Below are 18,650 nucleotides of genomic sequence, written 5' to 3'. Positions count from 1 at the left end.
CCTGTCACGGCAGAGAGCCGTGACAGGATCGAGAGGTGAGGGAACGCCGGTATGTGTTCGCTCACCTCCCGATCTACTGAGCCGACCTGTGACAGTCTCATTGTCACAGGTCGGCTAGAACTATGAGGTGAGTGAAAAGCACCCCCTCCCACCCCCCTCATAGTTCTCCTTTAAAGCCACACTTATCCTCCCATCCCCCGTGCTGATTCTCCCCTGGAGCCCTCCATGTACTTTTTAAAACATTTTTTTTAATGTTTACCTTTTCTAGAAGTCTTCATGTCAGTCATGTGATGCACAGATCCTATATAGTTCTTCTACCTGCAATGTTCAGTCCGGGAGGATGCCAGCACAACTCTCATCATCAATACACTTTTTGTGCAGGACGCCATATTGATGCCTTTTTTTTAGGGGCGGGTTTATAATGCCCTGCGCCTATTCAACCCAGGAGACTGAGGACATCTGGTGGTGGAAAGAGAGTACTGCGAGGGTCAGTGCTGGCGGGGAGGGGAATATTGCAGTAGCTGTGCTACCTTTTCCCTAAACCTCCAGGGGACCTTTAGTCTCAGCAAGAACATAGGACGTAACCCGGACATCCTGGCCCCGAAGTGGTTATAACAAGATCTTGGGCGATAGACCCCCCCCCAATCCTTTGTACTAGCCTTCAAAGCTGCCATGCCCCCCACTTCGTGGTTTTCGAGCTCTCCTGCATCTCTGGGGGCCCATGGCAAAAGGTATCAGGAGTCCGATACCTTTTGCAATGGCCTGGGGCCCCCCAGAGAAGCAGGAGAGCCAGGAACATTCATTCCCTGATCTGCTCTGTGCACACTGAAGCAGGAAGCACTTTGCTCTCAGCACTTCCTGCCTCAAAGATGTCACAACCCCTGCTGAAGAGCCCGCAAACAGAAAGGTAACCACAGTCCTGTTCTTGATCTCCTGCAGTGGAGGGGAGACATTAGCACTCCAATAGACCCCTGATGTCTTCATAAAGAGAACCTATAACCTGCCACTGCTATCACATACATAGAGGCTTGGTTGCTCCCTTGTTGATACCATTCAGGCTAAGTGAAAATAATGTAAAAAAACAACACAAGTGATGAATAATAAAATTAAAAAGCAACCCTTCCGCCACGCAAATGCAATGTGTATGTAAACGGCCATTGTGCCACACATTGGGTATTACCATGACCAACAGAGTGAGTGCAATAATTTTAGGGCCATGTGGACAATTCTGGGTACCGTAGCGTTTCACCATTGCACACAACTTTAAGGCTTGGCATGTTTTGTAACTATTTAGTCCATGTGACCCCGTCTTTTATATTTTACCAAAACTGGGTATTGTACAGTGTCTTTTTCTTCTCTGATGGCACATCGGGAATATTCCAAGATAACCATGCCAGGATCCATCGGGCTCAGATTGTGAAGGGAGTGGATGAAGAAGCATGAGACATCATTGTCACACATGGATTGGCCATCACAAAGTCCAGACCTTAACCCCATTGAGAATCTTTGGGATGTGCTGGGGTAGACTTAACGCAGAGCTCCGACTCTCCCATCATCACTTCCAGATCTTGGTGAAAAATTATTGTAACTCTGGACGGAAATAAATGTTGTGACATTGTATAAGATTATGGAAATGATTCCATGGACAATGTGCGCCGTAATCAAAGCTCAAGGAGGTCCAACTAAATATTAGAGTGTGTGGCTTGTTTTTTTGGACAGGCCGTGTATTGGGTTTGTGTGCACTCCAATTCTATTTGTGTTTTTTCCTAAAAAAAAATATCTATGTGATAAACATTTGCACAAATAACAATTGCGGCCGCCATCTTTGTGTTCTCCGCTTCCAGAAAATATAGAATTGTTTGGGGGGGGTTTCCAAGTATGTTTCTATTCAGAAATGTACATTTTAACGTGTGAAAAATGAAGAAAAATCTCCAGTCCTCAGGTGGTCAAAGCTCAAATCAGGAAATTAAACAAAATATATGTGAACCTCAACAATGAATTTCCCTCATTTGCTCGCTTTGGCCCCTTTCACGCGGGCGGTACAAAACTGAAAGGCGGATCTGATTGGATGCCCAATGCTAGTCTATAGGCAGCCGTGTGTAAACTGACGTCACCTGGTTACCCCAGACTCCGGCCAGGTCTGGAACAACACATGGAACAGTGTGCGGGGGGGGGGGGGGGGGGTAACCTGATATCAATATACATATGTCCATCCAATTCCCACCGACATGGGGTCCGGTCATTTCAGTTTTTTTTTAATCCATCACAAGATGAAGGAAAAATACTGGATGGACATGGATGTCACAGTGGTGACATCCGATCTGTACCGCTCCAATCAGGAGGAGATCCATGCATCTCTAACATGCTTCCTGTCCTTTGGTGACAACACCATGCGACATTGCTGGCAGAATCACCAGATGAAAGTAAAGAGGGAAAAATAAAACTAATGCAGCCGCCACCACCTCTAAGGACTGTATACCATAATATATGAGGTTTTGCATTAGTTTACAATCGGTGTGCAGGTGCAATCTGCCCCCAGTGTATATAAACAGATCGACGGCTTGCTCTTGGATGCGGGTTGCCGTAATTTTTATTTTTTTCTCCTGCTCGTGCAGAAGCCGGACACTGCAAAACAATTATTCAGCCGGCGAGAGCGATTACTTACAATTGTTTTTTTGGGGGGAAATAAAGGAATTGTCAGAAAATCTTGTTTTGTTCAATTAAAGGATTTGTTTTCAAGGTGTTGTGTTTATTTAACTCTTTGGTGAATGAGGAGTAACAACTGCACCTTACTCCAGGGGTAGCCAAACTCCGGCCCCCCCAGCTGTGGTGGAACTACAAATCCCATAAGGCATTGCAAGATTCTCAGCCACAGACATGACTCCCGGAGAGATGCATCATGGGATTTGTAGTTTCACCACAGCTGGAGGGCCGGCGTTCGGCTACCCGTCTTACTCATTGACGAGGGGCGGCATCCCAAGGGGGGTTTTTTTGGGATCACTCAAGGACCAAATCCTAATATCTTATTTTCTTGTCCATTGGGATAATAGGGATACAGAAAGTCATGTACTGCCGGGACATCAAACGGAGGAGAGTGGGCTGAAGGACCGGTGTCTGGAGGCGGAACCGCCTGCCTAAGGAGGGAAACCGCCAACACAACCAGATTAAGTACAATGAGAATTGACCTGATGCCCCAGAGCAAGAATGGTTAGCATCCAGAGAAGAACGTGACCCAGGAGGGAGGAGGACCAAGCCAGAGGTCATCGTGCCGTCCATGGCAGGAACCAGAATACCTCTGCAGATGCAGGAAGAGCATCCGGTTCCTTCTTCATGTGGAAGAAACAACGGTACCTAGATGGGGTCCTGTGGTGCCCAAAGACTTAGAGTGCTCGGTCCCTCACCCACAATTGCCTTCTTCGGTAAAACTGGCAGTAGCAGGAAATCCTTTTGCCCAGCGGTGCAAAGAATTGGGGAGCTTCCCTATGCTTGGCCTAATCAGAGTCTTAAGAGCAAGGGTGGGGAACCTTCGTCCCACCAGCTGTGGTGACACTACAAATCCCGTTAGGCATTGCAAGATAGTCACAGACATGACTCCCGGAGAGAGATGCATCATGGGATTTGAAGTTTCCCCAAAGCTGGAGGGCCTGAGGTTCCCCACCCCTGACTTAGAGAAAAGCCAAGAGCTGCTGTTCAGGTCTAAACCTAGAAAGCTGTCCGCAGCTAGCTTGTTACCGGATGTTCCCATACAGAGACCAGCTCAGGCCGTGGGGCAGCAAAGATCTTCACTGAAGGGGGGAGGGGAAAAAGCCAGCAAAAATATGGTTAGACTTTTCCCCCGCAAAGCCTGAAACACAAGCAACCAAAAACCTAAGGCATGCTGGGTAGAGGAAGGGTTATGCACTAAAAAACTAAGGCATGCTGGGTAGAGGAAGGGTTATGCACTAAAATACTAAGGCATGCTGGGTAGAGGAAGGGTTATGCACTAAAATACTAAGGCATGCTGGGTAGAGGAAGGGCTATGCACTAAAATACTAAGGCATGCTGGGTAGAGGAAGGGCTATGCACTAAAATACTAAGGCATGCTGGGTAGAGGAAGGGTTATGCACTAAAATACTAAGGCATGCTGGGTAGAGGAAGGGCTATGCACTAAAATACTAAGGCATGCTGGGTAGAGGAAGGGCTATGCACTAAAATACTAAGGCATGCTGGGTAGAGGAAGGGTTATGCACTAAAAAACCAAGGCATGCTGGGTAGAGGAAGGGTTCTGCTGGACTGGCTACAGAGTTTTTAGTTTGCTAGTGTCTAAAGCTTCCTGTAGGCAGCAGTATAACCCAACAGTATACAACTTCCTGTGTCCCTCAATGGACAAGAAGAAAAAAAAAAAGGATATTCACAGTAGGAATGCTTTCCGTCTCGCAGGTGTAAAAACGTTACCTGGAAGGGGTCGGTGCAAGACACGGCATACTTTATTAGGAAACTTCTATACAGTTGAAATCTCTAATAACAAGTCCTCTAGACAATCATCTGCGGCTTCGTTGTGACAGAAACGTTGAAAACTTGTACAAATTATTTCATTTTTTTCCTCTCTATTTGGGATTCCATCTTTGTGGCCTCGGTGTATTCCGGAGAGCGGTGATTTAATGTTGGGGCAACACACACCAAAGGAAAAAACTAAAAATATATATATATATATATAGGTTATGTCGACTAGGACAACCATAGCCCAGAGAGGGGGAAGGGAATGGATTTAAAGTGCACCTGTCATTTTGTAACACATGGCGGTGAAGGAGGCACAGGGGATAGAAGGCACCTGTCCGTTTTGGGTGGGTTTGGAGAACTTTAACATGAGCTTGCCTGAGTAGAGATACAGTAGTTGCCAAGTCGGACTTTATTTTGGCGGCGGGGACGTCATACTTATCCTCCTCTACCTTATAGAGAGCTGACTTGGAGCAAGCGAGTCAGGAGTCCGACCCGCTAACTTGTGCCAGGTCAGCGAGTATAAAACGGACGGCTCTGGAGTCGGCTCCCATATGTCAAAATGTAGGATTGACTTGATCCCTGCATACACTCTGCCCACAGACAGTTATGCCCCATGGCAGTAATAAAGCACAAAGGTGTAGAAGAAGATGGTGGGCAAACCAGAGAGACCCGGTGACGCTACACTTGTTTTCCCCACGTATTGCTTCCTTTCAACATTTTCATTCACTTACCATTAGCACGACACCAAACCCCATCACAACCCAAGACAAGTACAAGGGGCGGCTGCATAAACTGCAGGAGAGTTAGGTACATGCACCATGTATGTGCAATAAGGCGCACTGCAAAGCATGTGTGTGTTGGAGCTGCATTGTGGTGCCATTGAAAATGAACAGCAACCCCAATACACGTAGCACGCATGTTACCACAATGCACTACAAAGGTGACAGCACCCCAATACACATAGCACACATGTTGCCACAATGCACTATAAAGGTGACAGCATCCCAATACACGTAGCACGCATGTTACCACAATGCACTATAAAAGGTGACAGCATCCCAATACACGTAGCACGCATGTTACCACAATGCACTATAAAGGTGCGACGCAGCACCCCAATACACGTAGCACGCATGTTACCACAATGCACTATAAAGGTGACAGCACCCCAATACACGTAGCACACGTTACCACAATGCACTATAAAGGTGTGACTGGGCCCCCTAAAGCAGAGTGGGATGGATCTTAAAGAGCAGCTGCACACCCAAAACATCCTTTGGATACGGTAGGGAAGGTCTTGTTCCCTTCACAGTTCTATTTTTAGCACTGCATTTCAGCCAAACTTATGTTGTCACCTGATGTAGGAGAATGCAGAGCCTAAGTAAGCCGCATTAAGCTCCTTCTAGTGCGCTCTCCATAGGAACAGAAGGTGAACTCCAGCAGGTGGCACATGAAGCTCAGCTGGGAAGGCACAACAGGCTTGTCATAGCTTATGTACCAGATATTTATAAAGCCTCAAAAGGCCAAACCCTTGCCGACTCCACCAAGATAAAAGTCTACCATCCGCGGTGATAATTCACTTTCAGTATAGACGGGTCTGTTGTACCTTTGCTGCAAGTGACACCACACAAGTATTTAAAGCTACGTTTGCCACGACTGAGGGTGCTGAATAGTACTTGTTCCAGCACCCAGACTCTGCTTCGGGAAGCCCAGATTTCTTTGTTCTGGAAAAGGTCTTTCAACAGTCGGGCACAGTCTCTGCTCCATTTTGCCGTGGGAGGGGTGCCAACAAGTCTCTGAAGCCTTCACATCTGCCTCTCCACACCCAGACTAACCACCAAGCAGTGCCAACAGAATGTATAAAGTTGAATCTTGAGACCAAAGGTGGGCTTAGCAGGTCAGACAACTCAAAACCGTTTATCAGCTTCTCCTGCACCCCGGGATTCTGGAAGGGAGATATTCGAGCTCAAGTTTTCAAGTCAGTTTTTAGGTCGTAGGTCTGAAGTCCTCTTGCTGTCTCAATTACAACGTTGGAGGAAACACCCAAAATTCCACCCAACAGCAGGGCCACGGCCAAAAAAATCTGACTACTGGAATCAGAGGCAAGAAGCCATCTTCTTCGGCTACAAGGGAGGGATAGAACCTCTACATTTTTAGTTACGTGTCTCCAGTCTCCCTTTACTTGTTATATGAGACAACACACTTAATCTCCTTTCTCCAAGCAACTGTAAAATTTTTTATGAACATTATTCGGTCCCGGAGCTTTTAGAAAGAGAACACAAAAAGGTTTGGTTGACAATCCAGATTAAAGTTAATTTGTAACAGTAAATCGTTTTTAGAAACAGCCAACATGCTTCAAGGGTTCCAAGGAGCCCCTTCCACCAAAGCTCGACGATGCTGGACTGAAAAAGAAGGAACTAAAAGAAAAAAGTTTGGAAATCCTGAAGTCATGAAAGCCTGAGCAGCTTCGATTAATGTCAGAAATAAACTTTATCTGGACTGTCAATACCTTGGCACGCTCTATAGACTTCGAGACATTACCCCAAGGGACAATATTTCTGAAGGTTCTTGTTTATCCAGGTCATGGTAAGGCTAGTAGAAGTCGTAGTCACATGTTTCGTCATGTGGAAGATGTTCTGAAGCTTCTCCAATACACTTCAGTGTGGATATCAATGGTGGGGTATGTTCCTGACACTCGTTAGAACTGAAGTGGTCTGGATAAGCTACGAAACATCTTCAACATCACAAGCTGTGAGATTCAAGATCTCAGCTGTGTCCTTCAATGAAAGAATAAAAAAAGGACTAGTTTACAGTCACTAACTACTACTAGCTATCCAAGGGCCGAGTTAGGGTACTTTGGGCACTTGGGAGCTGTCTAAAAAAGAATGGTCACCCCAGATTGAATTAATCATTTACATTGGGGTTTAGCAGTCTACCGCCTCTTGCCTCCATGTCGTGGAGATCATGGACACCAGGATGAGAGAATAAGGATAATCTCACCAACAAGGGTCTAAAGCTGGCCCTACACCTATCTGCAGATCTTCTATGGTCAGATGGAAAAAGTGCAACAGATTCCTCCGTCTACAATAAACTGTGTGAATGGAGGAATCTCCCGCTGGGCCAAGCTTCAGTATCTTGCTAGTCGGCCCCGCTGGCTGAACAGTCTGATTGGATGCCGGCATTGTTCAGGTATTTGGCGAGCCAACGGGGCCGACTAGCAAGATACTGGAGCTTGGCCCAGCGGGAGATTCCGCCATCCACACAGTTTAGCGTAGACGGAGGAATCTGTTGCACTTTTTCCATCTGACCATGGATCTGCAGATAGGCGAGAAGCTCTGCAGATAGGCGAGAAGCTCTGCACATAGGCGAGAAGATCTGCACATAGGCGAGAAGATCTGCACATAGGCGAGAAGATCTGCACATAGGCGAGAAGATCTGCACATAGGTATTTGGCCAGCTTTAGACCCACCTTCAGGTTTTTTTTTTTTTTTGCTTTCTGCGTCCTTGGAGAGATTATACTTATTCTCTCATCCTGGTGTCCATGATCTCCAGGACATAGAGGCGAGAGGCAGTAGCGTAAAAATTCTGCAGATCATCTATAGCTGTATGGCCAGCTTCCCCCTTCCCCACGCTATCCCCCCCAAAAATATGACTGGAGTTTTAGGGCAGTGCCCACAATCCCTCACCCCGCAAGCATATTGGGCTGCTGCAAAACAACAGGTGCACTTTGAGCCAACCAGGTGGGTGAAGAGCAGAGGCCTACCTCTAAAAACTAGGCAAAGTGCAAACATCATGCAGAGCAGTCCGACAAATAAAAATAAAAATCAGGAGGGGCGAAAACAGATTTACTGCAGATGATCCTTCGATTTTATTTAAAATGAAAAAAAATAATAATAATAATGTGATGCTATGATAGTGATGGGGGGACCACCATTCTTTAATATAAACATTCAGTTTTGAAATGAACGTCCTATGATGGAAAAATAATATTAATAAAATAAGGGTAGGAAAGAAAAAACAAGTATTGGACAGAAACTTTGTAGGTCGTCCGTCAGTAACATTTATAGGATTTAAATAAGAGGGGTGGATCCAGATTTCTCTTTTTAAAATGGCACTTTTCTTACAAACCAAATGAGCTTAAAACAAAAAGAAAATATATATAATATATATATATTTTTGCACTGATGCAGGTGTTAAGTCAAATGCCCCCTAAAAGAAACAAAAAAAGGCTGCAAAATGCAGAAAAACCACATTTAGGCTCTATTACATTTACAAATACATACATAAATATATTACATACACCGGCAAACCAAAAAGAAAGCGGGTATAAGTTTTACACTAAGGATGTGTTTTGTAGATTCTTCCCCGCACAGACGTTTTGGCCGATCACAGTTGTATCTTCCGTAAAGTACTTAGAACTAATGGTGGCGTCCAGGAATGGGCTTCTAGCGTCGTCTTCCTCGAAGGGGCGGTGGTGGGACGCCTTCAGTTTGTCCAGTAGGGGGAACTGGTGTAGGCGGTCTTGTTGGCCTGAGTCTTCTGCTGCATGGAGTTGGGCTGACTGCGCTGGCCGGAGCCACCCTGCAACGGAAAGCCAAAAGGCTCAGAGAACACCACTTGGAAAACGAGTTTTAAAAAAAAGACCCTGAGAAGGCGAATGTCACTTTTACAGCAAAGAACCCGGCACCTGTGATCCTGAGAGATTGGGGACGTGCCATTTGACTGCATGATCCCCAACTGTGAACTTCTCTTATTTGCTCCCTTTTAGTCTGCTCAATATACCATTGAATGCGTTTTGTTACATCTGTTTGATAAGTGCCAAAATATCATTTGATCCTGCCAGAAATCTGATAAGTTCCAGTGCTGACTTTTCAGTTAACATTGTTCCCAGCTATCGCCGAGGACTACAACACACCTGACCCTGAGTTAGGCTAGGTTCATATCTGAGCGACACCTGGTACGTGCATCCCGGGAGCGCACGATCGTGTGCTAGAGCAAACAGCGGTTGCCGCACAGCCACATTGATATCAATGGGGTAACATCCGCACGGCAACCGCTAAAAAAAAAAAAGGTACAAGTAACTTTGTTTGCGACACACGACGTGCAGCTTTTTTTTAAGCTGCGATTGTGTTCAATTTAACAGGGGGAATCGTGGCAGGAAAGTGCACGATCAAGCCGGCACGACTGGGGTGCCATTAGAAAATAATGGCACCGCCAGCGCAATCAGCTGTGGTGGGCGACTCTGTGACCGCCCGGCAATCCACGCAGTTTTGTGCACGATTGCCGTGCGGTCACGGATCGCCCAGGTGTGAACGTAGCCTCATTGAAAAGATAAATTTATACCAGCGCTACACGGTCACTGATCGCCCAGGTGTGGACCTAGCCTCCTGGAGAAGGGAAAGGGAGGTATTTCTGTAGTCCTAAAACATTGCCTGCCTTATGGTGACAACAGTGCTCCTCAATAGACACAGTATAGCGAGTGAGTGTTGTCACCCAAGGAGAAGTGTTGCTGGCAGGATCACCTGGTGAAAATCAGTGAAAAAAGTCTGATACGATTATACAAAAATCATAAGAAATAACATTTTTATTCTTGGGTTTAGATACAGTTTAAACTTAAGTGCAATACTGTGTGTTCAATAAGGTTGTATACTACACCGGGGGGAATGGTACAAACACGCACAAACACGTAAGGCCTGGCAGGACCAGGAAGCCCGCTGTGCAATAATGGAGTATGTACATAGAGCGAGACGCCAGGAAAACTGCACACAAAGATCCATATACAGAGATTTAGAGAGAAGGAAGAGGCAGCATTTGGGGTTACAGAGACACTAATGGGGGGTATTTTGTGTAACATTAGGACAAGATTTGGGATATAAGTGTTGTCCTTTGAAGTGTGAAGAGCCCCGGTCACTGCAGAAGTAACGGAAGCCACACCTGTAGAAGAATACCATAAATTCACATTCCCTAATGATTTTAGGACAGTAGTGAAGTGCCAGGGCCCGGGCCCGGCTGGAACCGTTGCGTCCCTTAGCAGTTCTGCCACTGACTCCAAGCTGTAAGGGGCCTACACATCTCAAGACATTTTACAGCAATGCAGATTAATACCATCAGCTATAGAGGACTACAAATTCAAGCAATATATTATACAGCAATGCAGATTAATACCATCAGCTAGAGAGGACTACAAATCCCAGCGATACATTATACAGCAATGCTGAACGGCAATTGGCTATAGAGGATTACAAATCCTGGCAATGCATTATACATCAATGCAGAGGAATATGAAGCTACATACTCTGTGCTGCTCCGGGGTGCCAGCCTGATGTCTCCAGCAGAAGATCTCAGGTGGGATGTGTGGGGTCTCACCAGGGATCCCGGTCAGTCTTGCGAGGCGGCGTGGTTCCACAGGAAGGAGGAGATTTGCTGGGGACCTCGGCAGCCTTCCCGTGAACGGCGGCACCCGCTTCAGTTTAAAAACGTGCAGCCCCGGTACCGGCGTTGGGTATCGGGGCATTTTCACGAGTACTCATGAAAAGACGCAGTATGGGTACCGGTATGGTTTGGGTTCTCACCTGTCCATCCTGCTGGAGATGGTGATGGAGCAGCTGGGAGTGAGGCTGCTGATGAGCAGGTAGAATATGCAGAAATGGAGCCGGGGCGTAGCCGGCAGCAGCACCGGGGTTCAGGGGCCCGGTGGAGCCAAGGGCAGAGGGGAGGCTGAAGGGTGGTGGTGTAGCCGCATGGAATCCCTGCTTGTCAAATGCCTGAAAGGCAGAAGAGAGCACATTGATATAAGAACATCTCCAGAGCTTTATGGAGCAAACCTCAATCACTAAGACTGGCACTCACCTGAGTCTTGTTGTAGACTGACCCACTGATGTCAGGCACGCCTGCGTTAGTGGAACTCACCGACACTCCTGTGCAGAGAGAAATACATGTCACATTGACTCCACATTATACTGAGCCTTGTGTGTCAGGTATCTGACCAAAGAACGGTCTGCACGAAATTCCTGGTAAGTGATCAAAATCTCCTTTTCTTGCTGCCGTGTGGGCTAAAACAATCATTTCAAAACATGGCCTGGCCTAAAAAGCGCCCACAGGGAACTATGGTGATCAAGTGAAAAGCCTCCAAGTACCTGTGGTCCTGAGTCCACTCATCCGATTAATGCCAGAGCCTTGTGCTGTGCTCCAATAGAAAATGCACTGGCCCCTGAAAGCGATCTGGCGGCAGCTCAGCTGCCAGAATCGCTTCCACTGTAAAGCGTACAAATGTAAACAGAGTCCCGGCGGCTATTAAAGGGGCCCGCTGCCAGCGGTGTATGAGATACGTCCGTGGCAGCAAAAGGGTTAAAGCCGACCCTACACCTCTGGGGTAAGGTCTGCTTAAGTTGTCCCCTTTTCTAAAACACTACAAAAATATATTAGTTTAATATACTTTCCCTGACTTCCTCCCACAGCACCTAGGGTGGGTGATGTAATCCTGCTTCCAGCTAGATGCAGAATAGCTCAAATCCTGAGAAGATGAACCTGCAATGTGCTGCAGCGTCTTCTTGCGAGATCGCAGCATTTCCATGGACCTTGTCGGCAGCAGAAATGATCCTGTGCTAGGGAAGTTGGTGAAAGGCAAGTATGTTCCCCCCACAGCAGGTATTTATGCAGCATTCTTTTGCATGGGGGCCTTTCATAAGCGGTCCTTGTCACCGACATGGAAAATACGCTTTAAGGGGGAAGCTATAAAGTACATCTAACAGCTGAAGCTCCCCATGGTCTATTTTACAGAAGTGCTGCTAAATCCAGGACCTCTGAATCCGGCAGTGCCATACCTGTATCTGAAAGGGCCAAGCAAAACAAATGACAAACGCACTCAACAATTCGTCACCAGCTATACAGAAAGGTGCACACGAAATGGGCTTTAAACTTTCTGTTTTACTGTTTAAAGCCCATTTCGTGTGCACCTTTCTGTATAGCTGGTGACGAATTGTTGAGTGCGTTTTGTCATTTGTTTTGCTTGACTGATTTGGTGCAGTGATGCATGGGGGGGTCTCAGCTGCCATTGGGATGTGCGGGATCCCTTGTGCGTTCCTGTGCCTTTAAGGGAGGTCGGGCTTCCTCCTGAGAAACGTGCACCCAATTCTAAATCTTTTGCCCCCATGTGCTCCAAGATGGAGACTCTCATAGTTTAGAGTTAGGACCGCACTATAAGAGGTGCCTTGGTGTGGCTTTGCGGGTTTCACATTTTCTGCAGAAGACGTGTATCTAAACCTCTGTTAACCTTAGTGGTGAGACAAGTTTTTTTACATGCTGACTTGTGAGTGTGCCATGATTTACTTTCTACTGCATCTAAAAGGGCACCATTCCTGGGAGCTGGGCAGCAGAAATCATTCCTTTGTGGGATCCTCTTCTCTAACCGTGAACACCTATTCCTGAAAGACTCCATCTAAAACCAGAGAAGTTTTTCTGTGCTTCCTGTTATGTGCGCGCTTGTTTTGTCAGTTATAGGACAGTGGCCTTTGTTCTAAGGACACAGCAAAGGAAAACAAGTAGACTGTTGGTTAAGACTGATCGTGCTTCCTGAACTGCACAACTGGAAAAACAGGATTTTATTCTGTCAGAGTCCATTGAGGGAAACGGCTCTGAAGAATTCTGAGATGTAGGGTTATACTAGAGGCAGCAGCATAACCCAGCCTTCTTCAACCAGTGGGCCGTGGCACCCTTAGGTATCTTCTGGCTTTCTCAAGGGTGCCTCAATCTTATGATGGCAGAACTCTGATATGAAGGGGGACTAAGTACTCTGAGGTGAAAAGGGAACACCCCTTAAATTCTATTACATTTTAGATTGAAGTGCCTCAATGACCGAAAATAGATTTTGAAAAGCTGGCATAACCCTACGTCTTAGAATTCTTTAGTGCTGTTCCCTTCAATGGACGAAAGAAAAATGAATTTGTTTTGACTGTATTGTCCCAGTAAGGGTTAACGCCTTTCTTATATTTCATCACTCAATACCAAACCAGCATCAACTTGGGATAAGACTCAGCCAGTGTTACATGTGAGGCAGCAATGTATATATGTCTAAATTAGCCAAGTTAAAGGAGAACTATGGGGTCAGTGCTTTTCCCCATAGTACTCCTAAGGGTCACGGGAGGACATATACTAGAGTCCTCCCGTGACCCAAGGCTCAGTATATCGAGAGCTACAGCTCACTATATACTGAAACCGCCGCAGCCGGGAGGGATCCCGACTGTTGAGATCCACCCAGCTGCGTGATTGACAGCTGGCTCTGCCAGCTGTACCCGCCCCTCCCCCGCCCATTCCGCCAGTCAGCGCCAGAGGATCGGAGCGGGGGGAATCCCTGCAGGGAGTCATGAGTGACAGTCACGGCTCTCTGAGGGACATGATCGAGAAGTGAGCGAGCGACGATGTGTGTTCGCTTAGGTCCCGATCTATTGAGCTGACGTGCGACAGTTTCATTGTCACACATTTGCTCGCACTATAAGGTTGAGTGAAAAATCACTGACCTCATAGTTCTCATTTAACTGAAGCATATCACATTAGCACTTTGTGAATACGCCGCAGATTAGCCAGATTTAGTTATGATTATACAGGCAGTTAAACGTCATCACTAAATACAAATGTTCAGATGCATGAGCTTTACTATTTAGATTTGCAATGCTAATGTCTGATCAATGGGCTGTAGAGCCAAATTACCTTTCCCCGGACCAGTACCGGCAGACTTGCTTTGTGCTTGAGCAGAGCCGCTGTATCCTCCTTTGCTGTAATCGGCAGCTGTCGTCCCCTGGGATAGGTCATCATAGCCTATGGGAAAAGAGACTAAATCACATACACGTGATGTGACCCACTCAGAGAAGATGGTGTGGGGGAGGGGACAGAGGGAGCTGGACCAATAGATTGTTACCTGCACCGTAGCTGTGTTGACCATACCCTCCGGCCTGCTGGAAAGGAGTGGATGCCGTGTTGAGGTTTACTCCGTGGGTTTTGGCTGATGCAGGAGGTACCTGGTAAAATCATATGAAGATAATATAATAAATGAGGGGTATGGGGTGGGTGCTACGAAAAGGTGGCAATAACGCTGCCTGCTTCTCATGGCGTAAAACCCACTTATCAGCGTTCCAAAAATATGCATGGTTATACAACAGATTGTATGTACTTCTGCTGTTCAGGCCGCAAAGGAATCACCTATGTGTTTTATGCTTTAGGAAGTAAAAGTCCTGAGAGAGTTTTTGCTCCTGGGGTCACACTTCATGGTTCGGTTTTGCAGATTGCCACACTGCTGTCTGATGTGTTTCCCAATGGCCAGTATTGGCAGTGCCATTGGACTGCTACATGGCAGCAGGCAGAACTTAGTCATGAAGTGAAGGAAAGGCCCCAGCAACACATTGAACATAATAGAACTGCAACAGTTAATCGATTAAAATCGACGATCGAAAACGTTGTCGACGTTTTTCGATCGTCAATTCGTCGGCTATTGATTGGCCTGTTCGGGGCTCCACACACGGCCTGAGTCGCACGTACTTCACACGCTGCGCCCGCGCGCCCAGGACGCTGAAGCCACGCCCACCGCACAGGACACTGAAGCCACGCACGCCGCTGCCGTGAGCTCCCTCACTCGCCGCTATCCCGCCGACAACCAAGGGCGCCCGATGTGAAAGTGAGGACCCCTTGAACTGTGCCCCCCCCCACCCACACACATATCCGCTAGGGAGCTACAAATCCAAGCATGCAATCATTGTCCCTGTACAAAACCCCCCCTCATACACACATATCACCCAGGGAACGGCAATATCTGGTTGTTGAAAGGGGGCAATGAGGGCATGCTGGGACTTGTAGTTCCCTAGCTGATATGTTATGAAGCTGTGTTATTTACTGTACACCTGAAAGTACTACAATGCCATTATAGAAGAATAGAACATTTAAGTCCCCCCCGGTTGTTACGCCACTGACCAGAATATATATTAGTTGATGGCATTCTGCATTGTGCCACCGTATTATACAGTGCAGAATACCATGCACAATACACTACAATGCAGGATACCATGCACAATACAATGCAGAACACCAGCAGTTATAGAGGAACACCAAATCCCAGCAATAATACATTAAGCAGCCTGTATAATGTACTATTGCTGGGATTTGTTGTTCCTCTATAGCTGGTGGTATTCTCCATTGCGATGTATAATGTATTATTGCTGGGATTTGTAGTTCCTCTATAACTGGTCAGTGGTAATCTGCATTGTGCAGTATAATCATTATACAGCGCAATAGAGAATACCACCAGCTATATTAGGAGGACTACAAATCCCAGCAATAATAAATTATACAGCGCAATGCAGAATAACGCCAGCTACAGAGGACTACAAATCCCAGCAATAGTACACTGTGGTGTACTATTGCTGCGATTTGTTGTATTCCTCTAAAGCTGCCGGTATTCTGCACTGTGCCGCTGTATAATGTACTATATTTCACACCAGACTTTTTTTTACTTCCACTGCTCCAAGCTTGCTCCCGTGATGGACTACAATCTCAAAATATAGTAGTCCATCACTGGTGCTTTTTTTTTTTTATCCGATTAATCAAACTTAATAATCGGCCAACTAATCGATTTTGAAAATAATCGTTAGCTGCAGCCCTAGAACATAATAACAAAGGGGCACAAGAGCAGCTTGTCAGGCTAATAAAAGTAGCTGAAGGCATCTTTTGGTTGCTTGCTTGCTCCCAGACAGGTCCCTGCAAATGAAGTACCTGTACACGTCAATAGAGCCAAGAAAACTTACAAACATGGTGGGGCCGTACTGGAAAGCGCTTGGTACACCTGGTACCCCGGCGTAGTAAGGTAAGCCTGTGTAGCTATATCCCGGTGGCAGGGTCGGGTTCAGGAACGGCTGCTGAGCTGTGTGGTGAGTCTGTGTCTGATTCTGCTGCGGTTGCGCCAACGTCGTGGCAGGGGCCGGAGACGCAGAATCGGCACGACCAAACTTTGCTACATCACCTGTAACAAAGAGAAATGGGTCAGGAATAGCAAATCCATCCACGCTTTACTGCGCAGACTGCCAGCACATAGCAGAATATACTAGAATAAGATTCATGCAAAAGAAACCTGTGGCAAACATGGAGGCTGCTACTGCGGACCACTGCTTCTGAAAATACCAGTTGCCTGGTTGTTAAACTAACCCTCTGGCTTCAATACTTTGAGTTACTGAACAGGAACAAGTGTGCAGATGAAGACATAGGACTGTCCTGAGCTTCCTGATGGGCTTACTTTTGCCCAAACAATATTAAAACCAAAATTTTGCTGTCTTAGTGATATCTGCTTGGCACACAATACCGATGTACCCCCGAATTCAATGGATGCTGGAAACCGATGGATGGCGCAACAGTGTAGTTTAGATCAGTGGTTCTCAACCTGCGTAACCTCAGGACCCACATTTGTCCTTGGTCAATAAGTCGCGACCCAAGTCGCATTGCAGTGGAACGCATGGCATTCCGGTACCGCGCATTCTGGTGCAGGCGATACGTTCGGGGTGCCATTCAAATAAATGGCAACGTAACACACATCCCCCACCAGAACGTGTAGTAGGTGCGATTGCGTAGTACAGTGCACGGGACTGTTTGATTAACACTGTACTAGTGTGAACGGGCCCTCCAACACACTGACAGACACAATCTCACACACATATACACACTCCCAAAAAAATGTATTTAACCACCGGCTGTCCGGCTGTAATTAAACGGCCGGACAGCGGCTTCTTGAATGCGGGTGGGCGTTTTCAGACATCTCATCCCGCTGGCGGGAAACCGGCTTTGAATGTAAACAACCGGCGATGGCTGTTTACATACAAGAGTTCGGGCGTCTGTAGAGACGCCCGATCGCTTGTAATATGCATGCGATTACATCCATTGCGCTGCACATGTTACATATCGCCACGAACGTCGCAGTTAGAGCAATAATTTTAGGGTCATCAATCACTGATAACACTAAGCTGATGAGCGGTAAAAGCTTTTAAAGCGTCGCCTATGGTCAATTTTGAGTATGGTAGTTTTTTGCACTTTAGCAGGTGCGCGCAATTTTAAAGCTTGACATGTTAGGTGTCTATTTACCCGACGTGACCCCGTCTTTTATATTTTAACAAAAAATTGGGTAATAACTGTTTTAAAACAAAATGTTTAAAAAAAAAAACTTTTTTAAGCGTTGCATGACGGAATAAATGTCAGTCAAAGTACTGCAGCGCTGAATACTGAAGCATGGCCTGGACAGGAAGGGGGTATAAACACCCCCGGTCAGCAAGTGGTTAAAAACATTTTTTTTTTTTTTAAAGATCCACCCAGTCTACCTACCTTATGAGAACTGGAGTGGATCCTCAGGCTGGGGTCCAATTTGGGCTGCTGTGCTGTGATGGATCTCAATCCATATGTGCATTGCTTGTACAACTCCCTTGCATGCCCTATAGAGGTGCCCGGGAGCCAGAATGTGACGTCACTCCGGTCCAGGCACCTCTACAGCGCACATGAGGGAGCTGTAAGCAATACAAGTATGGATGGAGCTCCCTCACAGCCATAGCTCCACCCCACCCCAAGCTGACACTCAGCACCGGGCGGCATATTTGGAATGGCTGCTTGGTGGGAGAACTGACAGTGCTGCGCTAGGGGGAGGCTGAGAAGCCTCTCACCTAGAAAAGTGGAAGGCACGCGGCGACCCACTGAACATGGGGTCATGACCCACTTTTGGGTCACGAAGCACTAGTTGAGAACCAAGGGTTTGGAGGATATCTTGTCTGCACACCACTCCGCTTCAGAATATCATCTTTACTGGAATTCTTTCAGTATGGCTTATAAATACATGTATCTGTCACGCTGAAGGAAAACCAATATATATGATATTCTGAAGCAGGGTGGTATCACAGGCCGTTGGGCACAACACCAGAACTGGTGACTGACACTTTTCTAATGTGACAGGAAGCCGGAAGTGTGGCTCCCCTTTACTTTCTTGGAGCTGTCCAATACAGCCTAGATAGCAGTATTCAAGTACACAAAGGTCTAACATTTTAGGTGACTGGAGATGGACTTTAACCATACAATGTATGGTTTTATGAACCCACAATCTTGGTGTAGATCCATAATCTGATTTAAGGAACAGTGTGGGCCCAGCGCACTCAAAA

General features: G+C 46.6%; 1 protein-coding gene across 3 annotated transcripts in view; it reads right to left on the bottom strand.

Annotated features, from left to right (window-relative positions):
• Positions 1 to 8,594: 8,594 nt before the first annotated feature.
• Positions 8,595 to 18,650, bottom strand: part of UBAP2 (ubiquitin associated protein 2) — a 64,076-nt gene continuing 54,020 nt past the window's right edge. For 2 of the 3 annotated variants that reach the window (XM_018569052.1, XM_018569051.1), the window contains exons 23-28: positions 16,269 to 16,483; positions 14,393 to 14,492; positions 14,185 to 14,307; positions 11,329 to 11,396; positions 11,052 to 11,243; positions 8,595 to 9,060 (exon numbers count right to left, since the gene is read on the bottom strand). In XM_018569052.1, coding sequence (XP_018424554.1) covers positions 8,965 to 9,060; positions 11,052 to 11,243; positions 11,329 to 11,396; positions 14,185 to 14,307; positions 14,393 to 14,492; positions 16,269 to 16,483 — 794 coding nt within the window. In that variant the 3' untranslated portion in view covers positions 8,595 to 8,964. The remainder of the gene's footprint in view (positions 9,061 to 11,051; positions 11,244 to 11,328; positions 11,397 to 14,184; positions 14,308 to 14,392; positions 14,493 to 16,268; positions 16,484 to 18,650) is intronic. The other variant, XM_018569053.1, reaches the window with a different exon arrangement.

The sequence above is a fragment of the Nanorana parkeri genome, unplaced genomic scaffold (assembly GCF_000935625.1).
Source record: "Nanorana parkeri isolate BGI_ZX_2015 unplaced genomic scaffold, ASM93562v1 scaffold1280, whole genome shotgun sequence".
Classification (NCBI taxonomy): domain Eukaryota; kingdom Metazoa; phylum Chordata; class Amphibia; order Anura; family Dicroglossidae; genus Nanorana; species Nanorana parkeri.
The sequence above is the reverse complement of the archived record's forward strand: the minus strand, read 5'-3'. Positions and strand labels throughout refer to the sequence as shown.